Here is an 18,587-nt window from a genome sequence, read left to right as displayed (position 1 = left end):
TTCATCGCTCATAAATGGTTAGAATATTCCAGTGGTCTCGTTTTTTTGGGTTTTTTTTCTACTGTCTTTTGCTCTGTTTCGAGCCATTGTGAATTTATGGATGAACGATCTGTATAAATTTTACAATAACACACACTAACATTGGATGACGCCTCGTTGTATACAAGAGTCACCTGTCAAGCAACTTGTCTAAATGGTTATTAGGGTATAACATATACCTGAACTTCAACCAATACCCTAAAAAGAAAAATAGAAAATATAGAAAAACACAGAGGGAAGAGAAAGTTTGAGAATTAAGGGATAATTGCCTTTCCCTTGGTTATATTGTATTTAATATGCTTAATCCAGAATATCATCTCATGATGAACTATGCCGCTTGCTGAACATTTGGTATAGCACCCAAGACTCCGAGGGTCCCACCGAAATCCTCCAATCTGTACTATTCCGTATGGCGAAAAGGGCTAATTATTTTCGATGTTTCATGAGGACTATAGTGAAAACTATTTTATTTCTACAATGGAAAGACTTTCCTTGCTGACTCCTATTAACAAGGTGTTTTGTTTAAGCCACTCGTTAAAGACGCTCCGCAGGGCCACAACTAAAAATGTGTGGATGTTCTTGGGAGTCTTTACTTGACCCTTTTGTGGGCGGTTTTCAGGTGGTCTTAATTGATGGAAAAGCAAATCCCGTGGTGTTTGTGGAAGACTCACTCCCCTGCATGTTTGGATCTGATCTACGCTTTAAATATGCTATCACTGTAGTATATTCCCATACTTCATGCCACAGGTTAGTTGATGGCATCCTGCACTTAGGGCATGGTGTGGTCCTATCTGGGCACTTGAGGGAAGGAGGGATATTGAAACCATATAATGTGGTGTGCATGAGTTTAAAATGGGTCTCCATCCATATCTCACATAAGATAGATAATTTGTTTTTTTGTTGTTTTTTTTTTATTTATTTTTTTTATCCAGATCCCAACCCTGTAAGATTATCTCTGCAATATATTTATCCCCAGTCCAACTCTCCCATGTCTTAACCTCATAACGACGGCCGTACGACTTAAAGCGGCGGCAAAACAGGGTACTTATTCTGTTCCGCCGCTTTAAAGCGGCGGCCCGAAAAAACCCTGTAGCGCCCCCCAGCGACCGAAAATCTCGGGGGTTTCAGCTACCGGGGGTAGCTGAGACCCCCCAGATTATGAATCGGGGTGTTTTTTTTGGACCCCGATCATGTGATCGGCGGTATACACCGTATACCGACGAACACATGAAAAAAAAAGAAATGGCCGGTAAAACTGATTTCTTTTTCATCTGACATGATCAAACATGTCAGATGAGAAAGAAATCTAACCCCCTAGTGCCCCCAAAGCCCCCGGTACCGGAGAGTCCCCCCACCCCCACCCCTACCCCCACCGGACATCCAAAATGGCGCCGAAGCGCACAGAAAACTGCAGCCGGCGCCGGCTCTGCAGTCATTTCCCTCCGATCTGAAATGATCAAACATTTCAGATCGGAGGGAAATGTCCTCCCCCTGACCCCTCCTCCGGTCCACCGGAGCCCTCTGGTCACCGGAGCCCCCTCCGGTTCTCCAGAGCCACCACCCCCCCTCCCCCCTCCGGAGCGTGGAAGATGGCGGCGCACAGCGCGCGGCCGCCTTCATTCTGCTCTTTCTGCCGCATGTGACACGTCACATGCGGCAGAAAGGTGTCCCCAGGTCCCACTAGGTCACCCCCCCCCCCCAAGCCCCCGGTTATACGTTACCTGTCTGCCGCTCCGGGCCCGCGATCGCCGCCTCCTTCTTCAATGCTGGCGGCGCATGCGCAGACAGCGGCTGTCAGCTGGATCCCTGCAAGCAGGGATCCTGCTGACGTCGCTGATGCACAGGCTCCACTGTGGACCGGGGGAGGGTGAGTGCAGTGATCTGCAGCCACACTCCTCACATGGAGAGGCTGCTGTTCCAGAAAATGGGGGGTACGTTCTGTGAGCGTGCCCCTCATATTCTGGAATGAGGTTACTGCAGGTCACTCTGCCCTAGGTTGGACCGGAGCAGTGTGAGTGCAGTATTCTCAGATTACTGCACCCACACTGCTCATGGAGAGCTTGCTCTTCCAGAAAATGGGGGATACGTTCCCTGAACGTGCCCCCCATATTCTAGAAGATCCAGAGTCGGCGCGGGACCTCCAAAATGGATTACAGCGACCGGAATTTCTTTATTTTCAATAAATTGGTAAAAGAGGAATGTTTCGGGGAGTGTTTTTTCAAATAAATTTTTTTTTTGTCTTTTTTTTTTCTATTACTGACTGGGTTAGTGATGTCGGGTATCTGTTCAGATGCCGTGACATCACTAACCCCAGGGCTTGATGCCAGGTGACATTACAGCTGGTATCAACCCCATATATTACCCCGTCTGCCACCGCACCAGGGCGCGGGATGAGCTGGGGCGAAGCGCCAGGATTGGCGCATCTAATGGATGCGCCACTTCTGGGGCGGCTGCGGCCTGCTATTTTTAGGCTGGGAAGAGTCCAATAACCATGGCTCTTCCCACCCTGAGAATACCAGACCCCAGCTGTCCGCTTCACCTTGGCTGGTGATCTAATTTGGGGGGGACCCCACGTTTTTTTTTTTTTTAAAAAACGCCTGGGGAGCCCTCCAAATTGATCACCAGCCAAGGTGAAGCTGTCAGCTGTGGTTTGCAGGCTACAGCTGTCTGCTTTACCCTAGCTGGCTATCAAAAATAGGGGGGACCCCACGTCGTTTATTTTAATTATTAATTTTTTGGGGGGCTAAATACAAGGCTAGGCACCCTTTAGTGCCACATGAAAGGCACTAAAGGGCGCCAGCTTAGAATATGCAGGGGAATGGGACGTTATATTTGTTTGACATCTATCCATTCATCCATTGTAGCATTTTACGCTGTGTGCCCACAATCGGGGTTTGCAGCGTTTTGGGCGCAGAGTGTTTTCCCTGTGTCCATAGCGCTGCGTTGTGCAGTAGAAGCACAGTGGAAGGATTTTTAGAAATCCCATGCCCAATGTGCTTCTTTTCTCCGCAGCATAAACCGACCTGTGGCGCAGCTTCCCGAGCCTCAGCATGTCAATTTATGCTGCGGAGATGAGTGTTCTCTGCAGGTAGCATAGAGCTCCACAGCGGCCTGAACCCAAATCGTGGGCTTGGGCAGCTGCGTTCTCCCGTGGACAACACTCACATCTCTGCAGGAGGCTGACACTGTGTACTAGATGCCGTGTCGCTGGATCATGGCCACAGAGCCTAACAGTGAGACATTTGTTGCTACAGCAACATTTTTGTGAAGTACCTGTGGATTCAAAATGCTTACTATACTCCTGAATAAAATCCAGTTTCCAAAATGGGGTCACTTGTGGGGGTTTTCTGATGTATAGGTACCCAAGGGGCCCTGCTAATGTGACATGGTGCGCGCAATTTATTTCAACTTTTCCAGAATTCAAATGGTGCTCCTTCCATTCCAAGCCCTCCCATTTATCCAAACAGAGGTTTTTGGCCACATGTGGGGTATCCCTGTGCTCATAAGACATTGGATAACAACCTGTGGGGTCCACGGTTTGTTGTTGTCTCTTGAAAAAGTGAGAAATTTGATGCTAAAGCAACAGTTTTGTGAAAAAAATGAAAATTTTCAATATGGCAACCTAAGCTTATCAAATTCTGTGAAGTACTCGTGGATTCAAACTGCTCACTATACACCTTGATAAAAGCCTTGAGGTGTCTTGTTTCCAGAATGAAGTCACTTGTGGGGGACCGCCACTGTTTAGGCACCTCAGGGGCTCTCCAAATGCAACCTGGCGTCCGCTATTGATTCCAGCCAATTTTGCAGTCAAATGGCACTCCTTCCCTTCCGAGCCCTGCCATGCGCCCAAACAGTTGATTTCCACCACATATAAGGTATCGCCAAACTCAGGAGAAATTGCACAATAAATGTTATGCTGAATTTTTTCCTTTTACTCTTGTAAAAAAAAAAGCTACCTGGTTGAAATAACAATTTTGTGGTAAAATTTTATTTTTTTTTTTTCATGGCTCAACGTTATAAAATTCTGTGAAGCACCTGGGGGTTCAGGGTACTCACCAAACATCTAGATACATTCCTTGAGGGGCCTAGTTTCCAAAATGGGGCCACTTGTGCGGGGTTTCTGCTGTTTAGGTACCTTAGGGGACCTCCAAATGCGACATGGTGCCCGCAATCTTTTTCAGCCAAATTTACTTTCTAAAATTCAAATATTGCTCCTTTCGTTCCAAGCCCTCCCATTTGTCCAAACAAAGGTTTCAGACCACATGTGAGGTATCACCGCGCTCATAAAAAAGTGGTTAACAAACCTTGAGGTCAAATTTTTGGAATTACCTCTTGAAAAAGTGAGAAAATTGATGCTAAAGCAACATTTTTGAGAAAATTATTAAAATTTTCAATATGACAACGTAACGTTAACAAAATCTGTGAAGTACCTGTGGATCTAAAATGCTCACTATACCCCTAGATAGAAGCCTTGAGGGGTCTAGTTTCCAAAATGGTGTCACTTGTGAGGGATTTCTTCTGTTTAGGTACCTTAGCGGACCTGTAAATGCAACATGGTGCCCGCAATCTATTTCAGCCAAATTTGCTTTCCAAAATTCAAATATTGCTCCTTCTGTTCCGAGCCCTCCCATTTGTCCAAACAGAGGTTTCTGACCACATGTGAGGTATCGGCGCGCTCATAAGAAAGTGGGGAACAAGTTTTGGGGTCCATTTTGTTGTGTTATTTCTTCTAAAAGTGAATAAATTTGGGTTAGAGCAACATTTTTAGGTAAAATTTAATTTTTGCTTTTTTTCATTCCACATTGCTTTTGTTCATGTGAAGCACCTGAAGGGTTAATAAACTTCTTGAATGTGGTTTTGAGTACTTTGGGGGGTGCAGTTTTTAGAATGGTGTCACTTTTGGGTATTTTCTGTCATCTAGGCCTATTGAAGTCACTTCAAATGTGATGTGGTCCCTAAAAAACTGGTTTTGTAAATTTTGATGTAAAAATGAGAAATTGCTGATAAACTTTGAACCCCTCTAACTTCCTAACAAAAAAAAATTTTGTTTCCAAAATTGTGCTGATGTAAAGTAGACATGTGGGAAATGTTATTTATTAACTATTTTGTGTCACAGAAATCTCTGGTTTAACGGTATAAAAATTCAAAAGTTGAAAATTGCTAAATTTTCAAAATTTTTGCCAATATTCAATTTTTTTCATAAATAAACACAAAAAATATTGTCCTAAATTTGGTACTAACATGAAGTCCAATATGTGACGAAAAAACAATCTCAGAATCACCGGGATCCGTTGAAGCGTTCTAGAGTTATAACCTCATGAAGTGACACTGGTCAGAATTGCAAAATTTGGTCTGGTCATTAAGGTGAAAATTAGCTCCGTCACTAAAGGGTTAAACATGTTGTTCTGTTTTAATGTCAGGAATTAGTGCCTTCTAGTACTATATAGTAAGGCGATGCTCTCATCCAGAGTGTTCAGGCCAATACTATCGTGTAACGCGTGTATAAAGCGTTATTATCTGGCTGTTGAAGCCAAATAAATACTTTTATGTGATGTTAGAGTAGGATGACCTAATCTTTTAAGAGGTGCTCGCCTCTTCATAAACTTGGCGGATATCTAGTTGTCCATGTACCAGGAAGTCAAATGGGTCATTGTTGATATAAATAATTTACTCCTATTTCATTAGTAAATTTATATTAAAGGGGTTATCCACTATTTGGACAACCCCTTCTCATTCCCCTTGTTTACCCCCGTAAAAATAAATAGGCCTATACTCTCCTCCTTTGCCAGTGTGGTTCCAGCAATGTCTGAAGCTGCGATCCTGTGGCTCACATGACTGTTATGACACAAAGGCCCTGCGATCAGTCAATGCCGACTTCCTTCTCCCCGCCTTCGGACATTTGAGCAGGATGTGAGCGCTGCGCTGACTTCCTGCTCAAATCTTCAAAGGTGGAGAGGAGGAAGTTGGCACTGATTGGTCGCGGGGCCCACATGTCACAACAGTCATGTGAGCCACAGGATCGCAGCTTCAGACATTGCCGGAACCAACAAAGGAGAAGAGCACAGGCTTATTTATTTTTCTGGGGGAGAACAAGGGGAATGAGGAGGGGTTGTCCAAGTAGTTGACAACCCCTTTTAAATTTGTTAGGCCATTGCTTTTCTGATAAGCTCTGCCTACTGTTGACATTTTACAGGGAAAGGTAAAATCCCCCAAAAAAATACAAATGCTGTTCTACAGCCAAATTGCTTTAACCCCTTAAGGACGAAGCCAGTTTTGTACTTAATGACCAGGCCATTTTTTGCAATTCTGACCAGTGTCCCTTTATGAGGTTATAACTCTGGAACGCTTCAACGGATCCCGGTGATTCTGACATTGTTTTTTCGTGACATATTGTACTTCATGATAGTTATAAATTTAGAACGATATTTTTTGCTTTTATTTGTGAAAAAATCTGAAATTTGATGAAAATTTTGAAAATTTTGCAATTTTCAAACTTTTAATTTTTATGCCCTTAACCCAGAGAGTTATGTCACACAAAACAGTTAATAAATAACATTTCCCACATGTCTACTTTACATTAGCGCAATTTCTGAAACAAAATGTTTTGGGGTTAGGAAGTTAGAAGGGGTCAAAGTTCATCAGCAATTTCCCATTTTTTCAACAAAATTCACAAAACCATTTTTTTAGGGACCACATCACATTTGAAGTGACTTTGAGAGGCCTAAGTGACAGAAAATACCTAAAAGTGACACCATTCTCAAAACAGCACGCCTCAAAGTACTCAAAACCACATCCAAGAAGTTTATTAACCCTTCAGGTGCTTCACAGGAACTAAAGCAAAGTGGAATGAAAAAAAGCAAAAAATAAAATTTTACCTAAAATGTTGCTCTACCCCAAATTTATTCACTTTTAGAAGAAATAACACAACAAAATGAACCCCAAAACTTGTTACCCACTTTCTTATGAACGCGCCAATACCCCACATGTGGTCAGAAACCTTTGTTTGGACAAATGGGAGGGCTCGGAACAGAAGGAGCAATATTTGAATTTTGGAAAGCAAATTTGGCTGAAATAGATTGCGGGCACCATGTTGCATTTACATGTCCGCCAAGGTACCTAAACAGCAGAAACCCCTTACAAGTGACACCATTTTGGAAACTAGACCCCTTAAGGCTTCTATCTAGGGGTATAGTGAGCATTTTGGATCCACAGGTACTTCACAGATTTTGATAACGTTACGTTGTCACATTGAAAATTTTCATTTTTTTCTCAAAAATGTTGCTTTAGCATCAATTTTTTCACTTTTTCAAGAGGTAATTCCAAAAATGTGACCCCAATGTTTGTTACCCACTTTTTTATGAGCGCGGTGATACCTCACTTGTGGTCTGAAACCTTTGTTTGGAGAAATGGGAGGGCTTGGAACGGAAGGAGCAATATTTGAATTTTGGAAAGGAAATTTGGCTGAAAAAGATTGCGGGCACCATGTCACATTTGGAGGACCCCTAAGGTATGTAAACAGCAAAAAAACACCACAAGTGACCCCATATTGGAAACTAGGCCCCTCAAGGAATTTATCTTGATGTTTGGTGAGTACCCTGAACCCCCAGGTGCTTTACAGAAGTTTATAACGTTGAGCCATGAAAATAAAAAAATAAAATTTTACCACAAAATTGTTACTTCAACCAGGTAGCTTTTTTTTTCACAAGGGTAACAGGAAAAAAATCACCATGAAATTTATTGCGCAATTTCTCCTGAGTTTGTTGATATCTTGTATGTGGTGGAAATCAACTGTTTGGGCACACTACAGGGCTCAGAAGAGAAGGAGTGCAATTTGACTGCAAAATTGGCTGGAATCAATAGCGGACGCCATGTTGCATTAGGAGAACCCCTGAGGTGCCTAAGCAGTGGAGGTCCCCCACAAGTGACCCCATTCTGGAAATAAGACCCCTCAAGGCTTTAATCTAGGTGTATATTGAGCATTTTGAATCCACGAATACTTCACAGAATTTGATAAGCTTAGGTTGCCATATTGAAATTTTCATTTTTTTCACAAAAATGTTGATTTAGCGACACATTTTTCACTTTTTCAAGAGGCAACAACAAAACGTGTACCCCACAGGTTGTTATCTAATTTCTTGTGAGCGCAGGGATACCACACATGTGGCCAAAAACCTTTGTTTGGATAAATGGGAGGGCTTGGAATGGAAGGAGCACCATTTGAATTTTGGAAAAGTTGAAGTAAATTGCGCGCACCATGTCACATTAGCAGGGCCCCTTGGGCACCTATACATCAGAAACCCCCCACAAGTGACCTCATTTTGGAAACTGGACCCCTCAAGGATTTTATTCAGGAGTATAGTAAACATTTTGAATCCACAGGTACTTCACAAAACTGTTGCTGTAGCAAAAAATTTCTCACTGTTAAGGGGGCTTTACACGCTGCGACATCGCTAATGCGGAGTCGTTAGGGTCACGGAATTGGTGACGCACATCCGGCCGCATTAGCGATGTTGCTGCGTGTGACACCGATGAGCGATTTTGCATCGTTGCAAAAACGTGCAAAATCGCTCATCGGTGACATGGGGGTCCATTCTCGATTATCGTTACTGCAGCAGTAACGATGTAGTTCGTCGCTCCTGCGGCAGCACACATCGCTATGTGTGACGCCGCAGGAACGAGGAAGCTCCCCTTACCTGCCTCCCGGCCGCTATGAGGAAGGAAGGAGGTGGGCGGGATGTTCCGGCCACTCATCTCCGCCCCTCCGCTTCTATTGGGCGGCCGCTCAGTGACGTCACTGTGACGCCACACGGACCGCCCCCTTAGAAAGGAGGCGGTTTGCCGGTCACAGCGACGTCGCCGGGCAGGTAAGTATGTGTGACGCATCTGCGCGATGTTGTGCGGCACGGGCAGCGATTGCCCGTGTCGCACAACAGATGGGGGCGGGTACCCACGCTAGCGATATCGGGACCGATATCGCAGCGTGTAAAGTAGCCTTTAGGCTATGTGGCCATGATCCAGCGACACGGCGTCTAGTACCCAGTGTCAGCCTCCTGCAGAAATGTGAGTGTTGTCCACGGGAGAACGCAGCTGCCCATGCCCACGATTTGGGTTCAGGCTGCTGTGGACTTTAGTTCTATTCTACCTGCAAAGAACACTCATCTCCGCAGCATAAATTGACATCCTGAGGCTCGGGAAGCTGCGCCACAGGTCGATTTATGCTGCGGAGAAAAGAAACACAGTGGGCACGGGATTTCTAAAAATCCTGCCACTGTGCTTCTACTGCACAACGCAGCGTTATGGACTCAGGGAAAACACTCTGCGCCCAAAACGTTGCAAACCCTGATTGTGGGCACACAGCGTAAAATGCTACAATGGATGAATGGATAGATGTCAAACATATATAACGTCCCACCCCCCTGCATATTCTAAGCTGGCGCCCTTTAGTGCCTTTCATGTGACACTAAAGGATGCCTAGCCTTGTATTTAGCCCAAAAAAAAAAAAAAAGAATTAAAATAAATGACGTGGGGTCCCCCCTATTTTTGATAGCCAGCTAGGGTAAAGCAGACAGCTGTAGCCTGCAAACCACAGCTGACAGCTTCATCTTGTCTGGTGATCAATTTGGAGGGCTCCCCAAGCTGTTTTTTTTTTTTTAATTATTTATAAATAAATAATTAAAAAAAAAAAACAAACGTGGGGTCCCCCCAAATTAGATCACCAGCCAAGGTGAAGCTGACAGCTGGGGTCTGGTATTCTCAGGATGGGAAGAGCCACGGTTATTGGACTCTTCCCAGCCTAAAAATAGCAGGCCGCAGCCGCCCCAGAAGTGGCGCATCCATTAGATGCGCCAATTCTGGCGCTTCGCCCCAGCTCATCCCGCGCCCTGGTGCGTTGGCTAACGGGGTAATGAATGGGGTTGATACCAGGTGTGTAATGTCACCTGGCATCAAGCCCAGCAATTAGTTATGTCACGGCGTCTATCAGATACCCGACATAACTAATTGACAGTAATAAAAAAAAAATTGAGAACAAAAAAAAATTTATTTGAAAAAACACTCCCCCAAACATTCCCTGATTGACCAATTTATTGAAAAGAAAAAAAAAAAATCCACAATAATCCATTTGGATGTCCCACGTCGCCTCTGGACCTTCTAGAATATGGGGGACACGTTCAGGGAACGTATCCCCCATTTTCTAGGAGGGCAGACCCTCCATTTGAGGAGAGTGGGTGCAAAGAATCTGCACCCACCCTCCCTGGGTCACAGCTGCACAGTGCGAGCAGCCAGCGTCCTGAACACAGGAAGCTGTCAGCTGCTCGGCACATGTGACCGGCGTCTGCTGAGAAGGAGCCGGAGGAGGGGGCCGCGGGGGATCAGAGCTGCGACAGGTATGTATGACACCGGGGGACACCAGTGGGGGGTAGGGGGGGACCCGGCAGGGCCTGGGGAGCAGGTTTCTGTCGTATGTGTTATGGCACATACGACAGAAACCATAGGAACAGTGTAAATGCGGCCGGCGCGCTGCTGTGATCGCCGGTGCGCGCGGCCATCTTGGATTTTCGGGAGGGGGTTGGGGGTCGGGGGGGGCACTTTGGGGACACCGGGGGACCGGAGGGAACCGGGAAAAAGATTTATCTCCCATCTGGCATGTTTGATCATGCCAGATGGGAGATAAATCATTTTTTACCGGCGCGGTCATTTACTATAACTTGATGATCGGTATACGGTGTATACCGGTCATCAGGTGAGCGGGGACCGGAAAAACCGGCCCGAATCATGATCTCCAGGGTCTCAGCTACCCCCGGCAGCTGAGACCCCGGAAATTTTCTGACTCTGGGGGGCGCTAGACCCTTTTTTCCGACCGCCGTTAAAAAGCGGCGGATCGGAAAAAGTACCCTTATTTACCGCCGTTAAAAGGCGTATCGGCGGTCGTAAAGGGGTTAAAGTCCATTTTGTTGAGCCTAAAACAAATATGATGCTTACCTTTTCTGATTGGCTCTAATTTTCAAGATCGACAGGAGGTTGTAATTACTCTTGACACCTTTCATGCAGGCTTATAGAAAATTGGGTCTTTATTATTTCATCATTGTTGTACTGTTGGAGGCTAGTCTGTCTATTGAGCCATCAGTATTCTATCATCTTAAAGGGAACCTGTCACCATTGTTTTGCCCTGTAAGCTGCGGCCACCACTGGTTGGCTCTTGTATACAGCATTCTAACATGCTGTATATAAGAGCCCAGACTGCTGTGTAGAACATAAAAAACACTTTATAATACTCACCTAAACCGGTCACTGCGGTGGATGTGGCTCAAATGGGCGTATTCGTCCTCAGGTGCCGGCGCCTCCTCTTTCGGACGTCTTCGTCCTCTATTTGAAGCCTGTGTGCATGACGTGTCTATGTCATACACACTCGCCGGTCCCGCGCATGCGCACTACAAAGGGCAGATCAAAGTGCGCCTGCTCAGGACCTGAATACCGGCGAGTGTGTATGACGTTGGACGTGTCATGCACCGCGGCTTCAGAAGATGCAGGACAAAGATGGCCGAAAGAGGAGGCGCTGGCACCGGAGGACGAAGACGCCCATTTTGCCATATCCAGGGAAGCGACCGGTTTAGGTGAGTGTTATAAAGTGTTTATGTTCTACACAGCGGCCTGGGCTCTTATATACAGCATTCTAACATGCTGTATATAAGAGCCCACTGGTGGTGGCCGCAGCTTATAGGGCAAAAAACTGGTGACAGGTTCCCTTTAAGGTGACCAATCAAAAACCACCAACTCAGCTCCGGTGACATAATCCTAATTACAGTTGCATCACCTCCTCTTATAAATGCCATCTGTGTGTAAGGTATACAGCAACATGACAACCTGCAACAGCTGTTGAGGTTTCTGAACTAAGACCAACATTTGTGGCCCCTCTGGTGACTTAAAGGTGGTTGCCCTCTTTCTTGGTTTCACTGTTTATATACAAAGTACTGCTGCCTTCTGTGTGAGTGGGATAGTCGTGCAAGACGATAGCACTATCATAAGAGAGACCAGCAAGTCCGACATTCACTTCAGCCAGGGAATTAATACAGCGCCTTGCGAAAGTATTCGGCCCCCTTGAATTTTTCAACCTTTTCCCACATTTCAGGCTTCAAACATTAAAATAAAAATGTTAATGTTATGGTGAAGAATCAACAAGTGGGACACAATTGTGACGTTGAATAAAATTTATTGCTTATTTTAAAGTTTTGTAAAAAAATAACTGAAAAGTGGATTGTGCAATATTATTCGTCCCCTTTACTTTCAGTGCAGCAAACGCCCTCCAGAAGTTCATTGAGGATCTCTGAATGATCCAATATTGTCTTAAATGACTGATGATGATGATGATAAATGCAATCCACCTGTGTGTAATGAAGTCTCCGTATAAATGCACCTGCTCTGTGATAGTCTCAGTGTTCTGTTAAAAGCACAGAGAGCATCATGAAGACCAAGGAACACAACAGGCAGGTCTGTGATAACTGTTGTGGAGAAGTTTAACCCTTTCACGACCGGCCGATTTTTCGCTTTCCGTTTTTTTTTTTCGCCATTCTTTTTCTGAGAGACGTAACTTTTTTATTTTTCAGTCAATATGGTCATGTGAGGGCTCATTTTTTGCGGAACGAGCTGTACTTTTAAATGAAACCATCAGTTTTACCATATTGTGTACTAGAAAATGGCAAAAAAATTCCAAATGCTGAAAAATTGCAAAAAAAGTGCGATAGCACTATGGTTTTTGAGATATTTTATTCACTGTGTTCACTATATGGTAAAACTGATGTGTGGGTGTGATGCCTCAGGTCAGTGCGAGTTCGTAGACACCAAACATGTATAGGTTTACTTTTATATAAGGGGTTAAAAAAAAATCGGAAGTTTGTCCGAAAAAAGTGGCGCACGTTTTACGCCATATTCCGTGACCCGTAGCGTTCTCATTTTTCGGGATCTTAGGCTCAATGACGGCTTATTTTTTGCGTCTCGAGCTGACGTTTTTAACGGTACCATTTTTGCGCAGATGCTACGTTTTGATCGCCTCTTATTGCATTTTGCGCAAAAGTTGTGGCGACAAAAAAACGTCGTTTTGGCGTTTGGAATTTTTTTGCCGCTACGCCGTTTACTGATCAGATTAATTGATTTTATATTTTGATAGATCGGGCGTTTCTGAACGCGGCGATACCAAATGTGTGTATATTTTTTATTTTTTTAACCCTTTAATTTTCAATGGGGCGAATGGGGGGTGATTTGAACTTTTAGGTTTTTTTGTTTTTTTTTAATTTTTTAAAACTTATTTTTTTACTTTTTTTTTTTATTTTACTAGTCCCCCTAGGGGGCTATTGCGATCAGCATTCCGATCGCTCTGCAGTATCTGCTGATCACAGCTGGAAGGCTGTAAACAGCAGATACGCTGTCTTTCTCTTTTGCTGTGCCCCGGGCACAGCGAAAGTGAAACCAATTCATGTGTAGTACAGGAGTCATCACATGACCCTGTACTACCATGACAACTATCGGGAGTCACGTGATCGCGTCACGTGACTTCCGGTTTCGGCGGTAAGTAAAAACTTTACCGCGATTGCGCTTATAATGGCGCTGTCATGTATTGACAGCGCCATATAAGGGGTTAATCGGCACGAGCAGATAACGATTCTGCTCGTGCCTAGCAGGCACACATCTCAGCTGTGAAAATCAGCTGAGATGTGTGCCGATCGCGGCATGCTGCCGCCGGAGGACCGCGGGCAGTAAGATTATGTCATTTAGGACGTAATTTTACGGCCCGCGGTCGTTAAGGGGTTAAAGCCGGATTTGGTTACAAAAAGATTTCCAAAACTTTAAACATCCCAAGGAGCACTGTGCAAGCGATCCTATTGAAATGGGAGGAGTATCATACCACTGCAAATCTACCAAGACCCGGCCGTCCATCCAAACTTTCATCTCAAACAAGGAGAAGACTGATCACATATGCAGCCAAGAGGCCCATGATCACTCTGGGTGAACTGCAGAGATCTACAGCTGAGGTGGGAGAGTCTGTCCATAGGACAACAATCAGTCGTACACTGCACAAATCTGGCCTTTATGGAAGAGTGGCAAGGAGAAAGCCATTTCTCAAAGATATCCTTAAAAAGTGTTGTTTAAAGTTTGCCATAAGCCACCTGGGAGACTCACCAAACATGTGGAAGAAGGTGCTCTGGTCAGATGAAACCAAAATCAAACTATTTGGGCACAATGTCAAACGATATGTTTGGCGTAAAAGCAACACAGCTCATCACCCTGAACACACCATCCCCACTGTCAAACATGGTGGTGGCAGCATCATGTTTTGGGCCTGCTTTTCTTCAGCAGGGACAGGGAAGGTGGTTAAAATTGATGGGAAGATGGATGGAGTCAAATACAAGACCATTATTGAAGAAAACCTGTTGGAGTCTGCAAAAGACCTGAGGCTGGGACGGAGATTTGTCTTCCAACAAGACAATGATCCCAAACATAAAGCAAAATCTACAATGGAATGGTTCACACATAAACGTATCCAGGTGTTAGAATCACCAAGTCAAAGTCCAGACCTGAATCCAATCGAGAATCTGTGGAAAGAGATGAAAACTGCTGTTCACAAACGCTCTCCATCCAACCTCCCTCAGCTCCAGCTGTTTGCAAAGGAGGAATGGGCAAGAATTTCAGTCTCTCGATGTGCAAAACTGATAGACACATACCCCAAGCGACTTGCAGCTGTAATCGCAGCAAAAGGTGGCGCTACAAAGTATTAACTTAAAGGGGACGAATAATATTGCACGCCCCAATTTTCAGTTATTTATTTTTTAAAGGGAACCAATCACCAGGATTTTTGTATATAACTTAAAACCAGTGCTATACTGGCACTATCAGGCTGATTCTATACATACCTGTAGTGGTCAGCTCGGATGTTTAGATTCTGAAATACAAGAAATTGAAGTTTGTAAAATGAGCAGCTTCTTGAGTGACAGTTGCACTGGAGCAGATCATATATAGTTTATAGTTATTTGAGTTGTTTGAGTTGTTGCTAAGTTTCCTCTAAATATCAAAAAATTGGCATAAAATATTCTGCAACTTTAGATTTGCCAAAACAATAATTTTTCAAAATACTGAAACTTTTATGCAATAATTTTATGTAGCAGTAAAAGGAAAACTCGTTGGTATAGAAACAAAGGCAACTAAAAATTTCTTCATTGTCCAATTTGAATTCAGGAGGTCAAAATCCTTAAGAAATGGCTGATTCTTATCTGAACCTGACCACTTTTGAAACTATGTAGAACAGAGCTATTGCTAAGATATGGTGTGCATCATAATCTGTGTTTTAGTTTTTTGTTTTTATTATTTTTTTACCCACAAGAAAATTGCTATACAGTTCTCAACAAATTCCTATTAGGTTAGAGCCACACGACAACTTTGGCCATGACATCTGCTACATCGCAGCAACATATGAGTGAATGTGGTAACATTGGATCCCCAGGGGAAGGGCAGGTCACAAGGAGCTTAACCCAGTATAATATATTTTTTTTTTTTATTTGCGACTTGTTTGCCACATTTACTGTTAACTTGGGTTTGCAATATGACCTTATTCACTTGGATTGCAATGTAGCAGCGGATTGAATAAACCTTGATCTCGCAAAGTCACCATGTAGCCCAGGCTTTACTTACAGTCCCTTGAAAAAATATTTATACCCCATTAACTTTTCACGTTACACCGACACACTTAAATGTATTTTATTGGGATTTATGTGATATACCAACACAAAGTAGATGGTATTTGTGAAGTGTAAAGGAAATACTCATGGTTTTCTAAATATTTTAGTAATGCAAGTCAAAAGATTGTTACAAGCATTTGTATTCTTCCCTCTGCAGTCTGATGCTCCTAAATAAAATCCTGAGTAATCATTTAGGGGACACAGCATGTGGAAGAAGGAGCACTAGTCAGATGAGAATTAGTAAAACATTATGGGCAAACTGCAAAACACTGTGTGGCAGAAAATGAACACTGAAAATACCATCCCCATCATCAAACGTAGTGGCAGCATCATACTGTTGGGAGGCTTTTCAGCAGGGACAGGGAAGCTGGTCAGAGTTAAGAGAAGATAGCGCTAAATACAGCAAAATCCTGGAGGAAAACCTGTTAGAGGCTGTAAAAGACTTGAGATTGGGGCAAGTCATGGCCCCAATAGGGAGTTACCACTATGCTGTTATTTACTTGCCAGGCTCATATATTTAACAGGCTCTTTTGTTAGGGTATGTTTATACTAGGCTATGTTCTTAATTCATCTCCCGTTGATTTGAATAGAAAATCTGCTGTTCAGACTTAATTTTCCCACATGGATAAAGGCTTAGTATTGTTGCCAGACATTACTATTTGTTATAAAATGTAAAATGCAATATGGAATAAATAAATTAAATAAACAAACAATCCTGCTTTCATAATACTGCATGACTGTGCCCCGTGTAAGTGATTTTTTTTTTTTTTTTTAATCTTTTATAGGTTTTCTTTAACATTAATTGACACACTGGATACGTTGGTGGTGAGTATCTTGTTGACGTGTGTTTGTATCAATATAACTTATTGTATAAACTGTTAAAAATCCCACTTGAATGAGATTCTAATCTGGTTCATAATGTTTTCTTACAGACCCAACTAGCAGGATTTTCATATATAAAGTAAAGCTAGGGGTTAGAATGCTGAATGTAACCATAGCTTTTGTTCAGAGATTGGATATTTTATTTCAGAAATATGTGAAAGTAAAGTTCCAGCAGTGCACTATTTGATTGACAGGTGCAACAGAGGTGGGAGTATGTGGGTGGGGTTTTGCTATCTATTCATGTCCCTGTCTGCTGCCTGGCCTTTGGTAAATGCTAGACTGTATGGGCTTTTTCCGGTTATGTAATTTCTGTCACATGATAGGGGCGTGTTTGAAATGCAGCCCATACAGTCTAATATATACAGAGGCCAGGCAGCAGACATGGGTGGGAATAGATAGCAAAACCCCACCCACATATTCTCTTCCTGTTGCACCTGTCAATCAAATAGCAGTGCATTGCTGGAACTTTACTTGCACATATTTCTGAAATAAAATATCCAATCTCAGAACACAAACCATGTTTACATTCAGCATCCTAGTGCCAATATAGCGCTGGCTTACTTTATATATGAAAATCTTGATGGTCAGATCTTTTTCTATTATTATTATTATTATTATTATTATTATTATTATTATTATTATTATTATTATTCAGTCCAAAAAATTCTCCAGATACATTTTGGACTGTTTCATTGCTTTTCACACACAAATGTATAATGCTGTAATTACGAAAATTCTTTATGCAAGAGTACTTTTTTGAGTCATAAAATATGCGTTACAATTGGCAAGTATTGAGACATTAATAAATCCAACAATCCCCAATACCTCCCCCCTTCGTCCCACCCCCCTTCTGTCTGCGTGTGACCTTTAACCTATGGTGTCCTTTATTACGGAATTGGGTTTTGTCAACTTATAAGTTGCAGCAAATACCACAAAGTGTTCTCAAATTGAGATCTGAACCTAGCTTTAATAATATCTGGTAGCGAGGGCACGATCAAAGACCATGTTTCGAAGAAATTTTTTGTCAGTTTTTCCTTATCTAAAAGAGCATCCAGCCACCCCATTTTAAATAGGAACATAACCTTTGTTTGCAAGAGTGACATTGATGGGGGTTCTGGGCTAAGCCATTTATGTAATACTAGAAGGTGGCCCGATTCTAACGTATGGGGTAGTCTAGAATGTGTATGTAAGTCAGCAGATTGAATAATAAGGTCATGAATGGACTTGGATGGGTTAGGTTTAATTTAGTATTCTTATAATTGTTTATTGGTTTTAAAATGACAAACAGAAGGAACAGTTTTAATAGATGAGTCTAATGTTTATTGATGTCCATGGCTTGTAAGGAAAGAAGGCCATGAACAGTGTAAAGTTAAGTAAAAATATGCTGATGCTGTGATGTGGCCCAATGCTGGTATGTGCCCCCATCGTGGTGCAGCCACCATCCTGACATGAGCCCCCATCCTGCGGGGCAATGTGTGCGGGGGGCGGAGCCGAGCGGGGCCATGGCGCTGAGGACGTCAGTGCTGGTGACTGCATGGCTGGGGACAGGTGACTATCCAGGTGTGTGTGTTCAGTGTATAAATGTGGAGTGCGGGGGGGGGGCGCCGAGTGGGGTAATATGTGCGGGGGGCGGAGGCGAGCGGTGGGTATGTGTCGGCTGCCTTGCCGGTGTGGGCTCCCAGGGGTGCAGCACTCACCTGGAAGTTGGGGCTCTGTGTAGGTGCGGGGAAAAGTGTCGGGGGGCGTCCTGTCGGCCCGTAGTTCTGGCTGTTCAGTTAGCTGAGCCATTGGTCGCAGGCTCTTTAGAGCGCGCGGTGTGGTGACAGTTGTCACTGTCAAGACGTCATTTTGGAGCAAGACTAGACAGACAGAATAAGGCAATTATTTATATAGAATACATGGTGGCCCGATTCTAATGCATTGGGTATTCTAGAATTTATT

The 18,587-nt window shown here is 43.6% G+C and overlaps 1 protein-coding gene across 2 annotated transcripts in view; it reads left to right on the top strand.

Annotated features, from left to right (window-relative positions):
* EDEM3 (ER degradation enhancing alpha-mannosidase like protein 3) overlaps positions 1 to 18,587 on the top strand; it is a 181,345-nt gene that overhangs the window by 25,955 nt on the left and 136,803 nt on the right. For both annotated transcript variants that reach the window (XM_075322020.1, XM_075322019.1), the window contains exon 4: positions 16,550 to 16,589. In XM_075322020.1, coding sequence (XP_075178135.1) covers positions 16,550 to 16,589 — 40 coding nt within the window. The remainder of the gene's footprint in view (positions 1 to 16,549; positions 16,590 to 18,587) is intronic.

Source organism: Anomaloglossus baeobatrachus, chromosome 8, assembly GCF_048569485.1.
Source record: "Anomaloglossus baeobatrachus isolate aAnoBae1 chromosome 8, aAnoBae1.hap1, whole genome shotgun sequence".
In the NCBI taxonomy this organism is placed as follows: domain Eukaryota; kingdom Metazoa; phylum Chordata; class Amphibia; order Anura; family Aromobatidae; genus Anomaloglossus; species Anomaloglossus baeobatrachus.
Note: the sequence above shows the minus strand (reverse complement) of the source record. Positions and strands in the feature narration are given on the sequence as shown.